The 19,620-nt window shown below is 36.2% G+C and overlaps 2 protein-coding genes across 3 annotated transcripts in view; both read right to left on the bottom strand.

The window, feature by feature from the left end:
- Positions 1–801: 801 nt before the first annotated feature.
- Positions 802–19,620, bottom strand: part of mef2ca (myocyte enhancer factor 2ca) — a 39,889-nt gene continuing 21,070 nt past the window's right edge. The window contains exons 4-10 of one of the 2 annotated variants that reach the window (XM_067397527.1): positions 10,069–10,209; positions 9,727–9,913; positions 7,545–7,592; positions 4,132–4,304; positions 3,472–3,595; positions 2,296–2,419; positions 802–1,290 (exon numbers count right to left, since the gene is read on the bottom strand). In XM_067397527.1, the coding sequence (XP_067253628.1) occupies positions 924–1,290; positions 2,296–2,419; positions 3,472–3,595; positions 4,132–4,304; positions 7,545–7,592; positions 9,727–9,913; positions 10,069–10,209 (1,164 nt within the window). In that variant the 3' untranslated portion in view covers positions 802–923. Of the gene's footprint in view, positions 1,291–2,295; positions 2,420–3,465; positions 3,596–4,131; positions 4,305–7,544; positions 7,593–9,726; positions 9,914–10,068; positions 10,210–19,620 lie in introns of both variants that reach the window. The other variant, XM_067397526.1, reaches the window with a different exon arrangement.
- Positions 15,234–19,620, bottom strand: part of cetn3 (centrin 3) — a 70,144-nt gene continuing 65,757 nt past the window's right edge. Inside the window, exon 6 of the transcript XR_010896174.1 lies at positions 15,234–16,511. The gene's annotated coding sequence lies outside the window, so the exon portion shown is untranslated. The remainder of the gene's footprint in view (positions 16,512–19,620) is intronic.

The raw sequence follows: 19,620 nt of genomic DNA, 5'->3' as shown, positions 1-19,620 counted from the left end.
GTATACATACATACACACGTATGTAAAATTGCATGTGTATTTTTTAGTGCTGTCAAACGATTCATCGCGATTAATCGGATCCAAAATAAAAGTTTGTTTACGTAATATACGTACAAACATGTATATGTTTAAGAAATATTTACTTGTATATGTATATATAATTTATAATGTATAAATACCAATTTTTATATATATATAAATTAATGCTGTCAAAAAAATCACGATTAATCGCATCCAAAATAAGTTTGTTTACATAATATATGTATGTACTGTGTATATTTATTATGTATATATACATACACATACATGCATGTATACATTTGACAAAAATATATTACAGTTATGTATTTTATATATATATATATATATATATATATATACACATACACTCATACATGTAAATATTTCTTAAATATATACATGCAAGTGTGTAAATGTATATATGTATTTATATACACATAATAAATACACACAGTACACACATATATTATGCAAACAAACTTATTTTGGATGCGATTAATCGCGATTAATCGTTTGACAGCAGTAAAATAAATGAAGTATATTTTTGTTAAATATATACAAGCATGTGTGTGTATTTATATATACATAATAAATATACAAAGTACACACACATATATTATGTAAACACAAACTTTTATTTTAAACGTGTTTAATCACGATTAATCACGATTAATCTTTTGACAGCACTAGTATTTTTTTGTAGTTTTTCCCCACACGTGGCACAAGCAATGCATGTCCCTTGCCCCCAACCCCAAATCACAAACACGCCCACCCTCCCTCCCCTGTTTATCTTATATATATATCAGTTTTAATACTTGATGTAGCACTCACACTCCGCAGAAACAAATATAATAATACTAAAGTGAAATCTCCACATAGAAAAGCCAGCCCAGGCCGCGCAATCACGAGGCCCAGCCCTCGGACAGACGCATGCGCTTGACGGACGGGCTGTGCCGCTCGTCCTGAGAAGGTCTCAGCAGTCCCATGGGCGAGTGGAAGTCGGCGCGGTGTTCCTCGCGGTCGCTGCCCTCGTACGAGCTGCCGCAGCTGCTCAGGCTGTCGACCGGGGAGCGGCCCGCGTCCTGCCGTAGCTGACCCTGCTGGGACGCCGGCTGGGGCGGAGGAGGGGGCAGAGGCTGAGCGTAGCCGCCCGGAGTGCCTCCCGCCCGGTCTCGGGGAGGAGAGACGGGTTCAGATTTGATGTGCAGGCTCTGATTGGACGGCAGCGAGAGGGTGGAGCTCTGGCATAACTGTGTGCTGGTGCAGTTCCTGTGGGCAGAGAGGAAAGACACGGTTATAGGCTGAGGAAAAACGTGCCAGCTCACTGACACTAGTTACACTGCTGTTTACACAATACAGGTGGTGACAGAATATCAATGGCAAAAAGTATAAATTTCCCACAATTTTTGAAAGATTAATGCAAACTATCACTCAGGTTTTAATGAATCATCTGTGCTTTTAAAATTGTAAATTGGTGTACAAAAATTTGAGACATCTAGTTAAATTTATGACATATAATATTATTTAAGTGAAAATTCAAAAATTCTAACTGAAAATATTAACAAATTTGAGAATGTATTATATATTATTATAGTTTGATCTGTTTTATTGAAAATTTTGCATTTTAATAAATATAAAATCCCAGATTCCCAGCAATGTAATTCAAGTGAAAAGTTGAACTGAACAAAAACACATGAATTTGAAAATGTATATTATATTATATTTTAATATTTTTATTGAAAATTTTGCATTTTAATAAAAATAAATCCCAGATTACCAGCAAAATAATTAAAGTGAAAAGTTGAACTAAACCAAAAAAAGATTTTTTTTATATTATATTATATTATAACGCATTTTGATATTTTTAATTAAAATTTTGCATTCCAATAAAAATAAAAAAACTGATTCCTAAGAAAACAATTCAAGTAAAAAGTTGAACTGAAAACATTAACATTATTATTATATTATAAGTTTGACATTTTTAATTAAAAGTTTTGCATTGTATTAAAAATAAAATCCCAAATTACCAGCAAAACAATTTGAGTGAAAGTTGAAGTGAAAAATTAACATGAATCTGACAATTTATATTATATTATATCATATTTGTAATTTAAAAATGTTGAATTTTAATTAAAAATCCCACTGTATTTCTAGCCCGTATATTATGATATGACACACTGCACATGGCCACAGTGATTTGTCTGTGGATATAGTGAGCATTACAGCTGTTCTTCAGTGTGTTTTGGGTGCACAGGTCAGGGTGAAGATGCTCACCCTAGATGTCCTAGACCAGAATGCTGCATGTTTTGCTGCCAGCCGGTCATTGAACCCAGATGAAGAGAAGCCGAGCTGTTAAATCCGGACAGAGAGGACAGGTCTCCACTGCTGAGAGAATATTCTAGAAGGGGAGAGAAAGATCTCTATTTAACACACTGCATATGGACTGTACTGAATCTCCTCCTGTGTTACTGTAACAAGAAGATGCTGAAAGAATATTGAGTCAATGACGCCACCTGGTGGTGTAATAAATACACTTCAGATAAATAAACCATAAAGGTGCCTACATAAATAATGAATTATGAAAAACAGATGGTAGTAAAAAAATCTAAATATACATAATAATAAATTCAATTACAATATTAAAAATAATTTAAATATACACTATTTTTCAAAAAAAAATTTGGGGTTAGTAGGATTTTTTTAAAGAAATTAATTTTATTCAGAAAGGATGAATTAAATTGCAAGTGACAGTAAAGACATGTATAATGTTTTCAAAAGATTTTTATTTCAAATAAATGCTCACAAATGTTTATATATATATAATTATGTATATATATATATATATATATATATATATATATATATATATATATATATATATATATATATATATATATATATATATATATAATTATGTATATATACATAATTTCACAATATTTCTGTATTATGAAATAAATACAGATTTGGTGAGCATAAGAAAGCATATAATATAATATAAAATAAAGTGCTGTAAAATCAATTAATCGCATCAAACAGAAGTTTCTATATGTGCGTCTGTAAGTATATATGATATAATATATATATATATATATATATATATATATATATACACACACACACACATATATATTAACAAACTTTTATGTTAGATGCGATTAATCGATTTTACAGCAGAAAATATATAATATAATATTGAATAAAAGCATCTGCTAATAAATGCATAAATTAAACATTATTTACAAATAAAAAAAAGTTAATTGAGTTGTTTATATTGTTTACAAATGTTGAACTGAAAAGGTTAACATGAATTTGACAGTATATTATATTATATTATATTATATTATATTATATTATATTATATTATATTATATTATATTATATTATATTATATTATATTATATTATATTATATTATATATTGATTGTTTTCAACAGCACTCACCTGTACCGTATGAGGTAGAGATGGCTGATGGGTAGCCGCCCATTCCCTGGCCTGGCAGAGTGGGCGTGGCTACAGAAACCACTGGTGTGCTCAGAGACTGGGCGGACTGGGAGTTGTTTATTCTCTGGTTCTGTGGGAAAGAAATATGATTCAGTTGCGCAGGACAAACAGTAAATGTGCAGGTGGTGTCATATCTGCTCCGCTTAATAGATCATGTGACCAATAACGGGTAATTACCCTCCACCCTGCAATCATCTAACATCCAGCCATCACTGTTCACTGTTGCTATGGGAACCACTAAAGCAGTCCCCTTGGCAACAGAGGAATGAGACTGTGTTGTGTCAGTGTGCATTTGACACAAAACTTGTTTGTCTGTATAGGCTACTCTGTTCAATGGTTAATCATGTTTTACTGCAAATGTGCAATGATATTACTTACCAGCAACATGTCAACATCCTCCGACTGGTGAGCAGTTAAAAGAATACAGTTCTAATTAGTTCTAGTAAAAGTGAAGAAACTTCTCTATAGCATATATTTGATGGTCTGAATTGGTTTTATATGGGCAATGCTGGTATGTTTAGCATTAAAGGGCACGTGGATTTAAATCCCAAACTAATCGCAGCTGGACTTGACGGCCAGTGATGATATTTTAATGTGTAAACTTACGATGGAGGGCATGGTGTTCTTTGAGCCGGGAGGGATCAGGACGCGTAGGTCGGGCTTGCGGCTGCTCATGCTCATGCTCATGGGTGGAGGAGACTTGGCCTGCATGTTCTTGCTCATGCTCCCCGGAGAGACCAGCAAACCAGGGGAGTTGCGGTGGTTCCCATACCCGTTTCCTGTGGGACAGTCAAAGAGGACGCGTCAATCTAACACCAGTGACCGTACAGCACACGTTCACAATACTATAGTGGACCTGACAACAGCAACCACTGCTAAACATGTCAGAGCAATTTCACTTTTATAAATACAATATAGAAATATTATCGAAACACTAATGGAGATTGATGGAAATGTATTGGATTTCTTTTTTCATATATTAAACAATAGAAGAAAAAAAACATTATTTTTAACATAATAAAGCTTTAAACGTCAATAAATTATGACTGTGTCCCCACATTTGCATAACTGATAATTAAACCACTTAAATGTAAATTTCACAGCATATTTGGTTGAAATAACAGATAAACACTTTTCTGTATTGTTTAGTAATTTTCTGGATAATTTATTAATAATAATAATAATAATAACAATAATAATTATAGTAATAATTAATACTGCTACTACTACTACTACTACTAGTACTACTACTAGTTATTATTAATTATAATTATAATAATTTTAAACATTTATTGTGTTTATACATTTTCCGGATTATTTAATAATAATAATTTACATTTACATTTAATAATACTAATAATACAATGTTTTATAATCATAATTATAAAATATACATTTAATATATATATTTTTTATAATTGTATTTTTGAAGATTCAATTTCTGTGTTGTTATATCTTTAAATCTAATCAAAAGCATCATTAAAAATAATCCTGATTATGCGATTGTTTCTTTTATACTAATTTTCATTTAGGTACACGAGTCTGAGTAAGCATGTGTACACTAATGATAGATATATTACTGGAGATTTAATTAAATGTATATATGTATATCTGTTATGTTTTCATACAATGGCAATTTGCCAGCACTGACAAGTTATACCATGGTCTGTCTGAATACTTGATTCTGATTGGCTGGAAGGTGTTCAATAAAGCCGTTTAATGCACAGGTAGTTCCAGTCAGTTTAATCACCATTCTATATAAATGCGCTGCTATCGTTTAAACACACACGCGCGTCATTCGCACATAGAGATTGGAGATTACGCTGCACACAAAGAGAGAATCATTCAGGAGAGAGTTGTTGTCAACGCTGTTCCGCAGCTTCGCTACTGAATCGCTTATAATACTCAGCAAGGAGTAATATAGGAGTGTCTTTGAAGTAATTCAACTCACAGCTTCACTGCTGGTAGAGAGACGCTGCACGGATGCAGGTAATTCACACACATCTCTCTCTCTCTCAATAGGCTAAATGTTATAATTCAAATCAAATAAAATGTAACCTTATTGCACTATTTTATCTCTGTGTCTGATTTAAAGTGGACAGAATGCTATAGATCTAAAGGCCCGTTCACACCAAGAAATATTTGCATCCACACTAACGAATGATAACGCTCTGTTTATTCTAAGCTTGCGCTGCGGTTTCAACATGTTTTTGCTGTTGTTGTTGCATTTACACGGCTTTAACCAGCAGATGTCCTCAGCATGCTATGTTTCGAGTGAATAGCTAGTGTAATCGATCTAATCTAACAGTGAATTTAGCTGACAAAGTCAATATAGTGGAATAAAAACTAGCACTGGATACCTGAGGTAATTTTATTTTACACTGTTTGCTAGTCTGGCATAATGATCTCATCGTTAATACTTCTCCCCACTTATTCTGAGGGCATGAACGATTGTTTTCCATATATATATATATATATATATATATATATATATATATATATATATATATATATATATATATATATATATATATATATATATATATCAGTTTTCTTTAAAGTATCGTTGAAAACGGGAATTGACTAGTCAAACAGTGGTGGCTTTTTCTGGAGCTCGGTGATTAACTTCTCCGCAAAGTCATCTGCCATTTTAAATGGGCAAGCCCTTAAATTAGAATGGATTCCGATTGGCCGTTCAACAGCTGGAAAAAAATAATTCTGAAAGTGATCCCAAAAATATCATTTATCTATATAATTATCATTACAGCTGTGGTGATTCTGCTATTCTTTTATATTTAGAAGGATTTTTAGAACTATAACATTATCTTTATAGTTATTGTTCTTGGTGTGAATGGGCCTTAACGATTCATAGCTGATGAAAATAACCATCATTTCCAGTCAAACATCAATGACAGCTTTAACTTGTCAATCCGCTTCACGTCGGATGGCATGCATTAAAATCATTTAATGCACAGCTAACTGTGGATTATCCTTTACATATCCAAGTTACTTTTCCCTACTTGGCAAAAAAAGAAGAAAAAAAACCTTAAAAAAAATTGTCAAAAAGAACTACTTCTTGTTTGAAGAGGTCAGGAAAAATTTGGCAATTGAACTTAAAATGACTTGGTGAATCTGACTGCTGTCACAGTTGTCACATTTTATCGTATCTGTGGTTGTTTTCATTATATTTTATCTTTTCATAGATATTTTATGTTTCCACATGCCCTCTAAGAAGTCAGCTACAATATTAGTTCTGTGGTCTTTTTGAAGACGCTGTCACTAAATTGTTGCCATCTGTCACAATAACGCCACAGAACTATGGAAAAAATGATTGGGGGGAAAAAAATGTCAAATGTAGAGCAGCAGCCATCTTTCCAAAAGTTTACTTTTGGACACTTTCTCAGAAGGTTTATAATCACTCTTAGATGTTGATCATGTTGTCGTCCTGTCATACACGTTTTCAACAGTTGCATTTCATTACGGTCCGCTTGGGTCCTCTGCACCGAAGCAGTGATGGTGTTGACAGCCAGTGAGTTTAAATCCACTACTGTGACAATGTGCAAAGTCCATTTTCTTTGAGCTTCGGTAACACTCTTTCATGCATGCGTTAGCTCAAATGTTAGCGGCTTATAATCTTTTTCATGAATGAACTGCGTTCACAGACTTTGAAACTACAAACGGTACATAATTTAAGCTTTTTTAGATCTTTTGTGGTGGAATCACAGACTCAAATCTTGACATTCTATGAATATATCATGTTATGCTTCCTCTCGCCTAACGGAGGTGTTGACGGCTTCATCATATTAGAATTCGCCATAGGATGTTTTTTATGAAACGGTTCTTTAAATATACTATTTAAGACGTTTCGCCGCAACATCCTACAGCGGTGCGCTGGGTAAATATCCGGGGAGGAACTAGCCAAGCACAAGGAAGCTTTGAATCAAACCGAGCGGCTCCGTCTGTCTACTGAGACGGCAAACATATACACGTATGGTAAATATACTGTACATCACTCTTACCAGCACTGGTGCCCACTCCGCTGCTGAGGTCTGGACCCATAAGGCCACCTGAGGATAGGACAGAGAAGACATTAAACTAGACTGACACTCAAAACACATACGCCACGCCTGACTGCCGCCTCCTTCCTGCGGCCAGACGGACCGTTCGACATTCGAGCGTTCACTAAGATACACGCATGAAAGCCAGCATGAAAAAAAATCCCGTCTGTAAGTCTATCCGAACCCACAAACCCCTGTTCGGCCCTATGGAGAAGATGTCACCGTCCAAGAAAAACCTTTGAAAAGTCTGCGCGGTTTCAGACGTCGTGGTCCGTGCCAAGACTCATATTTAGTTTTGCTCCTGTAATACGAAGCAAATTGTTCCAGGAGGGCCAAGGATAATGACAGGACAGACACTGCGGTCAGAAGGACTCTGACCAGAGCACAAAATAGATCTTTTTAGACAATAATAACAAGCCCACAGAAGGATTACACTTCCCACACGTACGCCACCACAGACTGTCTTTTTCTACCACTTTGTTCATTTTTCTTCCCATTGCTTCCGCTTTTTCTTATATATACATTCTAAGCACACATATCTGGATGTTTCTTTTGGCCATGTGAACTTTTAGAAATTAAACTTCCTTAAGACTTTTCACACTGTCACACTTGTCTACTAACAATATCCAATGGCACACATACGTGCATCACGGGAGAATTCTGACAGGTTTTTTGTGCATTTCCAACACACATCAAATCAGTCTGTGGTGGAAATGACGGTGGCAGAAATTATATTGTAAATATATATTTTTATATATTTTTATATTTTATGTTTATATTATAAACATATATTTTTGGAATAAAATGTATTTTTTCCTCCCTATATTTCATGTAAAGCATGTTATAGTTATATTTATGTTTCATTTCAGCATTCAATTAATGTAAATATATATGAGTCAAAAAAAAATTATATATATATATAACCATGGGAAAAAATAAGAGACCACTTAACATTGATTTCTGAACTTGGAGTTTAACAATTTTAACTAATTTATTAAATAAAATATTTAATTACATTTTAATAGTTTTATAGTTTACAAATTTTTAAGTAAAAAATAAAATATATTTAAAACAACATAAATATACAAATATATACAGATATATTAGTGCTGTCAAAATGATTAATCACGATTAATTGCATACATACAGACATATACATACTTTTATGTTAGATGCAATTAATCAAGATTAATCAATTTGACACCACTTATATTGACACCATATATATATTATATATACAAATATAAATAAATATAACCAATAAAGAAATAATAAACATAGACATATATATTAGTGCTGTCAATCGATTAATCGCGATTAATTGCACAAACACAAACTTTTATGTTAGATGTGATTAATCACGATTAATCGATTTGACAGCACTAATATATATTACAAATATAAATAAAGAAATATAAACACAAATATTTTTCTCATTTCAAAGATTTTTCATTATATTTTACTTTAATAAATATTTTTATGAAGGATTTTCACATTTTCAGATACAGTCTGGGTCTGGTAAAACAAATCACTTTCTTTTATGTGAAAGATGGAGGCATGGTAATATTCATATAACAAAAATAAAGTCTAAAATCTGTATGTTTTCATTATAATCAATCCCTGCGACAGTTGAAGAAACACCCATACACATGTGCTCAGAGTACGGATAATGTGTTTTGATAAATCCTAAACTGACCAAACTTCCTCTCAACCTAGACCACAAACGCAGACTTTTCAAAAGGCAAAACGGGAGTTAAAAGGAAAATATGGTCATCTTTATTTGCCCTGTTGAAAACCGGGAGTTCCTTTACAAGCAGCCAAAAACTCCCATTGAGACAGACACTTTTTTTTTCGGCTCTGGGACAACCTCAGGAGTTCTGCTGAGTACACAGTGTTTATATTATAGGCCCGGCACGGCACAGCTGAGTATGGCTGAAAGAAATATTTGAGCGTATGTAATGATCTGTATGCGGTGTTTGAATACATGCGAGGCGTGTTTTCATAGCCTCAGTGGAGCTGTTGGTGGTCCTCAGCAGAGCTGCTCTCTAATGATGTCAGGAAAGTGTGTAAATGAACATTATTTGAAACTGTACTCCGGTCCGGAGTCCCCGGCAAAGTGGAGAGCCCGGTGAGGGGTCGGTACCTGTGTTGCCTGCACTCGGGGGCCGGTGGGTCACTCCAGGGGACATGCTGTTCCTCTGGAGGGAGGGGTGGGCCAGCGGCAGCAGGTTGGGGTTCCCCAGGGATGCTCCTGGGTGGCTGTAGATCAGGCTGTTGGGGTTGCTCACAGGGATTGAGATGGGCATGTCGTAATTAGACTGGGGGATGGCCTATAAACCAAAATCAAATGAAAATCATTCAATCTTGTAAAATTTTTACATTCACAACGGTGAAAAATGTACTGCGTCAAAGTGAATTATCTAATATCTAATATTTTTCTGTATTTTAAGATTCCAAATTGGTCGGCCACCAGTTCTGCACTTACACACAGTCTCTGCCTGCTGATCATCAGGTCAATGTCCTCGTTGATTTTGCGATATTTGTCCTCAGATTCTGGACTGTGTCCTGAATCTTCAGCATCAATATCAGGACTGTCACAGCCGTTTAGACCCTTCTTCCTCAGAGTCTGAAACAAATACACAAAAATGATTAAACTCTATAGACTGTATACAGTCAAAATGTGAAGTATAAAGTGTGTGTGTGTGTGTGTGTGTATTTTTTTAATATTTTATATATATATATATATGCAGTGCTGGGTAGTAACTGAATACATGTAAAATTACATAATCCAATTCCAAAAATTAAGTACTTGTAATTAGATTACATTACATTTTAAAATATCAGACTAATCAGACTACAGTTACTTTTTTTATTGATTACATGATTACTGATGTTATTCTAACAATTCTCGACTTTTTTTTTTTTGTCAGCTGACCCTCTGTCATAATATATTTACATGAAGTTACCCCTGAGATTTTAAGTTAATAAGTTAAAAAAAATTAAGCCAATAATAAAAATAATAATAAATTAAATTAATTTCATTGTTTTCTGATGTCGGTTAAAGGTCACATGACAGGTAAACAAATAAAATGTTATTTTTAAAATTTTAAAATTATTTATTTTAATTTTACTTTTGTATGATTTAACTACTTAATAGCTTCTCATTAAACTCACGAACCCCAGTCTGCGAAACCCTGATGTAATCTAATCATTAATGCACTTTATGTTGTTGATAACAAAGAATGGAATATATTTTCTTTCTCTTTTTAATTTTTATATCAATATTGTCCAAGATTATCCTATTCAAATCAGTGTGATAAAAAAGTAATCTAAAAGTAATCAAAAAGTAGTCAGACTATATTACCTTAAATGTGACGTGGTGGATTACATTACTAATTACAATTTTTATCATGTAATTTGGAATCAGTAGCAGACTTCAATTTGTAAGTAATCTACCCACCAGTGTGTGTGTGTGTGTGTGTGTGTGTGTGTGTGTGTACGTACGTACGTACGTACGTACGTACGTACATACATACATACATACATACATACATACATACATACATACATACATACATACATACATACATACATACATACATACATACATACATACATACATACATACATACATACATACATACATACATACATACATACATACATACATACATACATACATACATACATACATACATACATACATACAGATAGATAGATAAATATAAACGACAACATGCCACAGATGCTGTTAGCATGCTGAGCTTATTCAACAACCCTGAATATCGCTTCAAGAATATGGAGCATTTTCCTGTTTGACCACACGAGGGCTACATTTGAAAACAAATCAAGCTTTTCCTGCTTGTGAAACATGAGCCTTTGATTCCTCTGAAGAGCTTAATCCTTTCATCTGAAGCCTCTGAGAGTCTAGTTTGAGCAAATTTTGACTTAAAATGGAATAAAACTGTACAGTGATCACTCTGCTGTCATTTGTGGTGCTTGTTAAGCAAAACAACACTATTATTAATACTCATAGCAGAAGATGAATGTTTGATTTTAGGTTTAAGAGTTTCCCATGTCAGAATAAGACACTTCCAGTGTGTTTTGTCTGTGTTTTTGTGAGTTAAATTCAGGGGAAAAGCTGATCTAAAGTGACATTGAGCTACGCAGCTTGACTTATCTTTCTGCTTGGTCTTTGCGCTTCGCTCGCCAGCAAGCGGCCACATCGCTGGACCACAGCAATTCCACTCATTCAAGACATCTCCACCTGTCAGGGCGTTTGCACCTGTCCAACAAATCTCCCCAGCTCAAGAGGAGGGGGAGGGTCCGGGGCCACAGCCAATCACAGCCTCAAACCCCAGGGATGGCCGTAGAAGGCTATTTTTTGCCCCAGTACCACCCAGCAGCATCCCAGCAACCCTACACCAACCGTCTGTGGGTCGCTGACACCTCCAGCTCACAGTCCGACCCAGCTCGGTGCTTTTAGCAGCACGGCTGGATCCCAAAGCCTGACATCAGCAGACTAAACATTCAGACCGGCACGAACCGCTCCAGACCAACAGAGGGAGGGTCGTGATCAGCAGAGCATTCCTGTTTAGTTCATTACACACCAGAGACAGGACAACGACGAGAGCGTGACAGAACTTTAATATCTCAATTACTTCTTCTAGACGGCAGTGAGATTTAATGGAGAGCAAGTGACAATATTTGCTTAAATTAGTTGGTCACCCAACAAAAGAAAATGTACTCCCCCTCATGTCAAAGAAGAAGAGATTTTGAAGAACACAGCATTGGTCTGCATTGGCTTTCAGTGTTATTTATTATTACACTGTAAAAAAAAATATTTTCATGATTTGTTATCTTGACTTTTTTCTTTTGTCAGATCAACTTAGATAATTAATGTGGTTCAGATAACATAATATTTTGAGTTGCTATTTGTTAAACCAATCTCCTTTGTTGTATTAACTCAAATTTTTTTTTTTCAATGAACTCAAAATTTTAAGGCAACCAGGTAACTTACTACTTTAAAGTTTAACCAATAATATATTTTTACAGTGCATTAATATACGGTTTCTATTAATGTTTTAAATTAGCTTTTATTTTTAGATTTTTTTTTTTTTTGTAATTTTGTTGTGTTTCTGACATTTATTTATATATATATATATATATATATATATATATATAATTTTTTATATATATTTAGGTTTAATTTATTTTTCCGTTCTAGTTCAGTTTTAGTTTTTATTTAATAATTCATTTAGTAATTTAGTGGTCAATCAAACTTATTGCAGTTAGTTGCCAAGGCAACATTTCTAATTTCGTTTAGGTTTTTCATCTAATATTTATATTTTATATTATTTCAGCTTTATTTCAATTAACTAATAATAACCCTGGTATGGACAAAAAAAGTTTTTCAGAAACCGTAAAGTCAGTTAACATGAATCATTAATGTCATTTTTTGGGGAACTATCCCCTTAAGTTGGCTATTTAACCTTGGAAAAAGACCTTGTGTTACATCACAACTCAACATAAACATAAATATATTTCTCATCAGTTTCTCCCAAGACCAAATTATCTGGCATATGCCATCTAGATTCATTTTCTATATCTATATTCGTACTGTATGCCAACTCTTGATTCATTTATGCATATTTTAAGAATGTTAGAAGAAATATCTGAGACAAAGTTAATTCTTAGATCCAAAACATGGTGTAAGTGTGTATTTAAACCCATATACTTTCATTTTGTTGTGTTACGAAATGCCCAGGTGAGATTCATGACACAATTAGAGTTGCTTTCCATTGTCAGCATTGCCATAAAAAAGTCTAATTTATATCTATTTTAAGGACATCTGAGAGTTAATTGATTTTTAGACCCAAAATTAGTCTGTACAGTATGTGACTGTAAATGCTTGCATTTTGTTGCATTTCAAAATGTTTCTGGCTGTAAATAAAACCTCTCCTCCACTCTGAGAGCAACCTCTGAGCACTTTTTTACAGTACAACGATCAGATTGATGTCTCCCGCCTTTATAAAAGTTTGTTGATTACTTTGCTTCAAATAAAGTAAAAGAAAAAAATGAATTCAGCTGAAGTTGAAGTGTGCCGTCATGAGGACGGAGAGGAGAAGAAAGGAGAGGAGAGACACAGCCATCAGCGCCTCCTTCTGCTCCTAGTCTTCTCAACTCTGTGGAGACTTGCTCCTAATTAAACCAGCGCTGCATCCCTCTCCCACACGGCAAAGACAGCCCCAGTCTGTCCGCATGTAGACATGGCGTCCTATATAGCGTGCTAGCCGGTAACCTTCAGCGGAGAAACCATGTTGTACGTGCAGTAGCAGGTGGTAACATGTGGAGACAGCTGACCGATGCCGTTTGCTGGCCAGCAGCTGACGGACCAAGTGCGTCACGTCACTTTGTACCCTCTTCTGGGTCCACATGGGTGGTCTCCCCTCACCTCAAACCAGGCTCATTACAATCCACTGTCAGGAGACACTTTAAACAAGGGCAAAGTCTGAGAAATGGGAGTCAAACGGCACACACGGGAGACTTTATGGAGTTCTCATTCACATTTCCTCTCAGCTTTGTTGCTGATGTTTCTCCTCAAATGCATTAGGAGAAATAAAAATGAGACAATTGCTGACATTATATTGTTGACAATGATTATATTTCTCATTGGTTGCTCTTTTATAGCTCAAGAGACTTATTGGAGTTCTTAATTGTTTAAAGTAATTATCAACATTGTCTCAGATGTTTCTCATAAAATGTTATAGGATATATTAAAATATAAACAAATAGAGTGTATTGTTCAGAGTTTGCTCCTTCATAAATCAGAAGACTATGGATTTCTCAATTATGCAATAATTTAAGCATCAACTTCAGCTTCAATGCCTAAAGAGAAATAATATAAAAAAAAACTTGAGTTTATATCTCACAGTTCTGACTTTTTTTCTCTCAGAATTGCAAGACAAAACTCACAGTTGCGAGTTGTAAAGTCAGAATTGTGTGATATGAAGTCAGAATTGAGAGTTACAGACTCACAATTGCGAGAAAAAAGTCAGAATTGTGAGTTTATATCTTGCAATTCTGACTTTATAAGTCGCAATTGCGAGTTTAAATCTCATAATTCTGACTTTTTTTTCCAAATTGTGAGATATAAAATCGCAATTGCGTGTTATAATGTCCAGATGTGAGGGGAAAAAATTGTTTGTTTGTTTTTTTTTCCAGAATTGCGAGTTTATATCTCACAATTGTAACTTTATAAGACGCAATTGCGGCTTTATATCACGCAATTCTTACTTTAACTCGCAACTGCAACTTTAAATCTCGCAATTGTGAGAAAAAAAGTCATAATTGTGAGACAAAAAGTCGCAATTACCTTTTTATTTTTTTGTTTAGTGGTGGAAACAATCGTCCATAAGTATCAGATGTTTCTTTAAAAATTCTTTAGGAGACATAAAAATAGAAACTAAAATACAGTAAGAGAGCTGAATGACATGAAAAGCAGGAAAATCTCTAGCCACGCTGCTGTCTTGGAGAAACAATCGAAACATTGAAGAGGCCTCATGTGTGACTTGTCTTCCCTTCAAAGAACACACACACACACACACACACACACACACACACACACACACACACACACACACACACACACACACACACCAAGGTGGCACTGCATTTTGCCCGTCTGCATAAACACAGACCACATCCAAGACGCCCAGAAAAAAAGCAATCAAACTGAGAGCATGTGACCACAAAAAGGCAGCTTGGTTCAAGGAATTGTCGCCTTATTGTCTCGTGTGTCAGTAGGGATAATCGACTAAGAACTTATTCCACCTCTTCAAATGGCATGTGTGCATGTGTCATGTTTGCCTGTGTGGAAAGTTGTTGATTTACGCAGTGAGTCACAAACTGGCAGCACAAAACTATGAAAAGACAAGTGCAGCAGCAGTTATTGTAACAGAAAAGCATGTTAAAGAGAAAGGAAATTGCAAATTATCAGTCCGAATGTCACAGAAAGGACCTAAATAAGAGTCGATTTGTGTTGCCTAAACACTGGTAGATCAAGCTTGGTTTATCAAAAGCAGATGGATCTGGGTGGAAAACGAAAGCCGTACTGATTCCGACCGTAAAAGAGGCGGAATCCTACTAGAGATGTACGGGTGAGCAATCAGGGACGCCCCCGTTCCTGCGGCAGGTCGCATGGCCAATGCGTGGCACTGTCTGGCCCTCCTCCAGGGCTCTTTCCACCAGCTGCTCTGACCACAGCAGCTGGGCAACGTTTGGAAAATGCCACACTGGGGACTTCTGGGTAATTTACCTCCTTTGATGCTCTCAGTACCCTATAATAACGAATCAAAGGCCCTCTCTTTTACTGCCACGAGTTGAGCGCCGTGTGTTTGGTATTAAACGCACTCGAGAGCATAATTACGACAGTAACCGGCCCAATGGATATCCAATCCAACCGCAAGGAAGCGGAAGAGTATCCCGAAACCGAGTTAGGCTTGAAAAAAGTGAACGTCCTTATGCTCCCTGGTGCTCTTGGGTGGCTTCGGAAACGACACCTCCTGGCTTTGCAGCTGACGCGACGCAAAAATTCCTCACAGGATCATTCCTAGGATGATCAAGCCAAAGCAGGCCAACTTTTTAACTTTAGTTAGTGTGTAATGTTGCTGTTTGAGCATAAACAACATCTGCAAAGTTACAACGCTCAAGGTTCAATGCAAAGGGAGACTACAACGAGCTTCTTCCCAGGTTGGTGACATCACTAACCCTAACATTTACATAAACCCTGCCCCCTAGAATACGTAACAAAGCCGGTGAGGTCATGTTGGGCTGCTTTAGAGAAGAGGAAGAGTTGTTGTAGTAGAGTGTTGTTGTCATGCCGTCATTTTACACCGGACTGCTTCACAAACGAGGGTCAATTCAACGCTGGATTTGCATAAAAGATTAACATGACGGCACATGCTAGTGGATGAGTTGAATCAACTTCAGAAATGTCCAGTTTCATTCTAAAAGTTGTAACTTCTTCCTGAGTCTCTCCATCAGTGTCCGACTCTGGTTTGAACAATGTAAGGTTGAACACCGTTACTGAAACTACTATACCATTACTACGCCGGTACTTAGGCTGAAACGATTCATCGAGTTAAATTACAAAAATTTTGGAAAGAGGGCCGGGAGCAGCAGCTCATTTGCATTTAAAGGGACATGCGCAAAAGACCCACATTTGACAAGCTATAATAAATGATCTGTGGGGTATTTTGAGCTGAAACTTCACAGACACATTCTGTGGACACTAGAGACTTATATTACATCTTTTAAAAGGGCATTTTAGGTCCACTTTAAAGAATTCCCTCTTGGGCCTTTCTGTACATAATCGCACATTATCACACACAAGCATGCCATCACTTTACATTTGTTGTCATGTGACCACTCAGCAGTCTAGCACTGTCCTTGTTTTTCCATTGCCACATCTATAGAGGACAGTATGGTTATTCATGTTAAATTATGACTGATCAAGCCCTGTAGAACACAAAGCCCTTTACTGTAGCCCAATAATGGGCTCTTGTGGGCCCCAATCATTCACAGTCTCCAGAATGAACTGTCTATTTTGCCACATTAACGGCCCGACCTGACTTGCCACGGCATCTACAATCGGATGCAACACTAAAGAGAAATAAAGCATTCCTCCCTCACCATCAATTAACAGCTTTTGTCTTTTCAAACTCATTTTCAAGGGCAGTAAATCTGGAAATAGGCTTCAAAAACATTATTGTTGCCGGCTAACAATTAGCACTGTTAGAAAGAATAGAGTCCTGGTAAAAGCGAACTATTTTGTGCTGCGTTGGCTCGGCGTTGTGTCTTGGAAAACCTGACTCACGCAACAAGGTTCAGATTAATCGTGGAATGTAAAACCGCCCTCTGATGTCGTTCAATCGAGGATGAAGAAAACAGGGCAGTAAATACTGCGTTTCAAACTCTAAGCATGAGCGGATCAGAACAATGACCCAAATGTGGGCTGAGTTCACTGCACGCTCAAATTTCACACCGTGTTTTCAAGTTTACATAGCAGAACAGATGGCAGATATGAGCCGACAGAAACAGTCTGGGAAGTGTAGAGGAGCATGCCACGAGAAGTCACGTAATCAACTGAACTCTTCCTTTCCTCTCTTAAAAGTGTGAAAACGCCACCCTAACAAGTTTGATTTAAGCTTTAGTGAAGTACGCAGCTGTCTGTGGTCAGTTTTTCTCAGAGAGAAAATCGAGTGGGGGGAAAAACAAGCGTGGTTGTCCTCTCTCTCTCTCTCTCTCTCCGGCACTCCAAGCCTATTCTTCTCCATTTTCCTTGGCACGACTGCCGGGCCGGAGCTATTTTTAGCTGTGCTGCTTTCTATTTTTAGTAAACTACCGGTTTTCAGGCATTTAATGGGGAAGGACCACATAAAAACACAAAGGGTTGGAATGGGGAGGAGGTCTGGCACACAAGTTGGGCGTCTGCTCCTTATTTCCAACGCTATGAGAACTTTAGCTGTTTTCTGCCCAGGACAGAGGACGGAAAAGGGGCAGCGGGGTAAAGAATGTGAAAGTCCTCCATCTTATAAATAACCATGAGTCTCAGGCCAAAAGCGCAAAATACAACACGCTGTTACTAAGTGAAGCAGTATACTCATGTTAACCCGTTTGTGAAATAGGAGGGGTAAGGAATGCAAAACAAAGAAGTCTCTCTTTTGGTGAAATTCCTGAAGGGATGAACTGAGTGTGGCACTGATTTCTCTTGAAACGAAAAAAAACTCAAATTATACTGTATATACACTGCCCGGCCAAAAAAAAAAAAAGGTATTAAATAGGCAAATGCTTAAGAGTCTATGATTGGATCATTACTGCAGTGATTATTATATTTGACAACAGTTCTTCCTACCCTAATTGATGAAGTGTGTAGCTTTTCATTTCTTAAACAACCACGCAGGAAGACACATCATAGCCATATTCCGGGATGACAATGTCAAGATGATGAATCGGGCTCAAACTGTGTAAGAATGGTTGGGAGGGAGCATGAAGAATCATTTTTACACATGAATTGGCACCTCTGAGTCCAGACCTTAAATTCATTGAAAGTCTTTGGAAGTGCTCTTGATGGGTATTAAATGTCGTGATGTTATTTCCAACAAGAGGTGCATACATTTTTGCTCAAGATCTTGTATTGACAATGCAAGAGGGGAAAAGTCTTCTCCACCACATCCCAAAGACTTTCAATGGTCTGGACTAATACATGCGTGAAAATGATTGCTCCCTCCCCACCATTCTTTCACAATTGAACCTGATGAATCTTGACATTGTCATCCTGGAATATGGCCATGATGTGTCTTCTGACATGGTTTTTTAAGAAATGAAAAGCTACACACTCCATTAGGATTAGAAGAACTGTTGATAAAAACATATAACATTCTAGAAATATAATAATAACTGCAATAATTATCCAGTCATAGACTCTTAAGCCTTTGCCTATTTAGATCTAAACAGGAACTGGGCCAGGCATATATACACATATATATTTAATCAAATTGTTGATCAGAAATGGTCTGTAATGGCAGTAAGCTCTAGTTCCTGGTATCCTCTTGATGTTGTGACTGCAATGTGACAGTGTTAACACAGGGCAGTATAAGCCCACCAAATCTGATTCAGGGATTTAATCTGTCAATCGTCATCAAGGTTCAACGGAAGATCAAGTCATCATGCGTGCATGCAAACAACAAATCTGAATACACCAGAGAACCATTGCTGCAGCAAACAATCACATCAAAACACTTCTAATCATAAATTTAACCAAAGACGTAACAAAGTGAACACTCGACACAGCTACGACTTTAGACAAACCTTTTCACATGGAGAACAGTGAGTGAACCAGAGCAAAATTTGAAGTGCTTAAGAATGCATTGGCATGCAACTACATGAAGACAAATTATCTAAATTAGGAAAGTAGAAAAACGTTTGAGGCAAATGTGCCTGAAATGGAGCCAGCTTATAAAAGTAGGTTGACTAT

This window comes from Chanodichthys erythropterus, chromosome 10, assembly GCF_024489055.1.
Source record: "Chanodichthys erythropterus isolate Z2021 chromosome 10, ASM2448905v1, whole genome shotgun sequence".
Classification (NCBI taxonomy): domain Eukaryota; kingdom Metazoa; phylum Chordata; class Actinopteri; order Cypriniformes; family Xenocyprididae; genus Chanodichthys; species Chanodichthys erythropterus.
The sequence above is the reverse complement of the archived record's forward strand: the minus strand, read 5'-3'. Positions and strand labels throughout refer to the sequence as shown.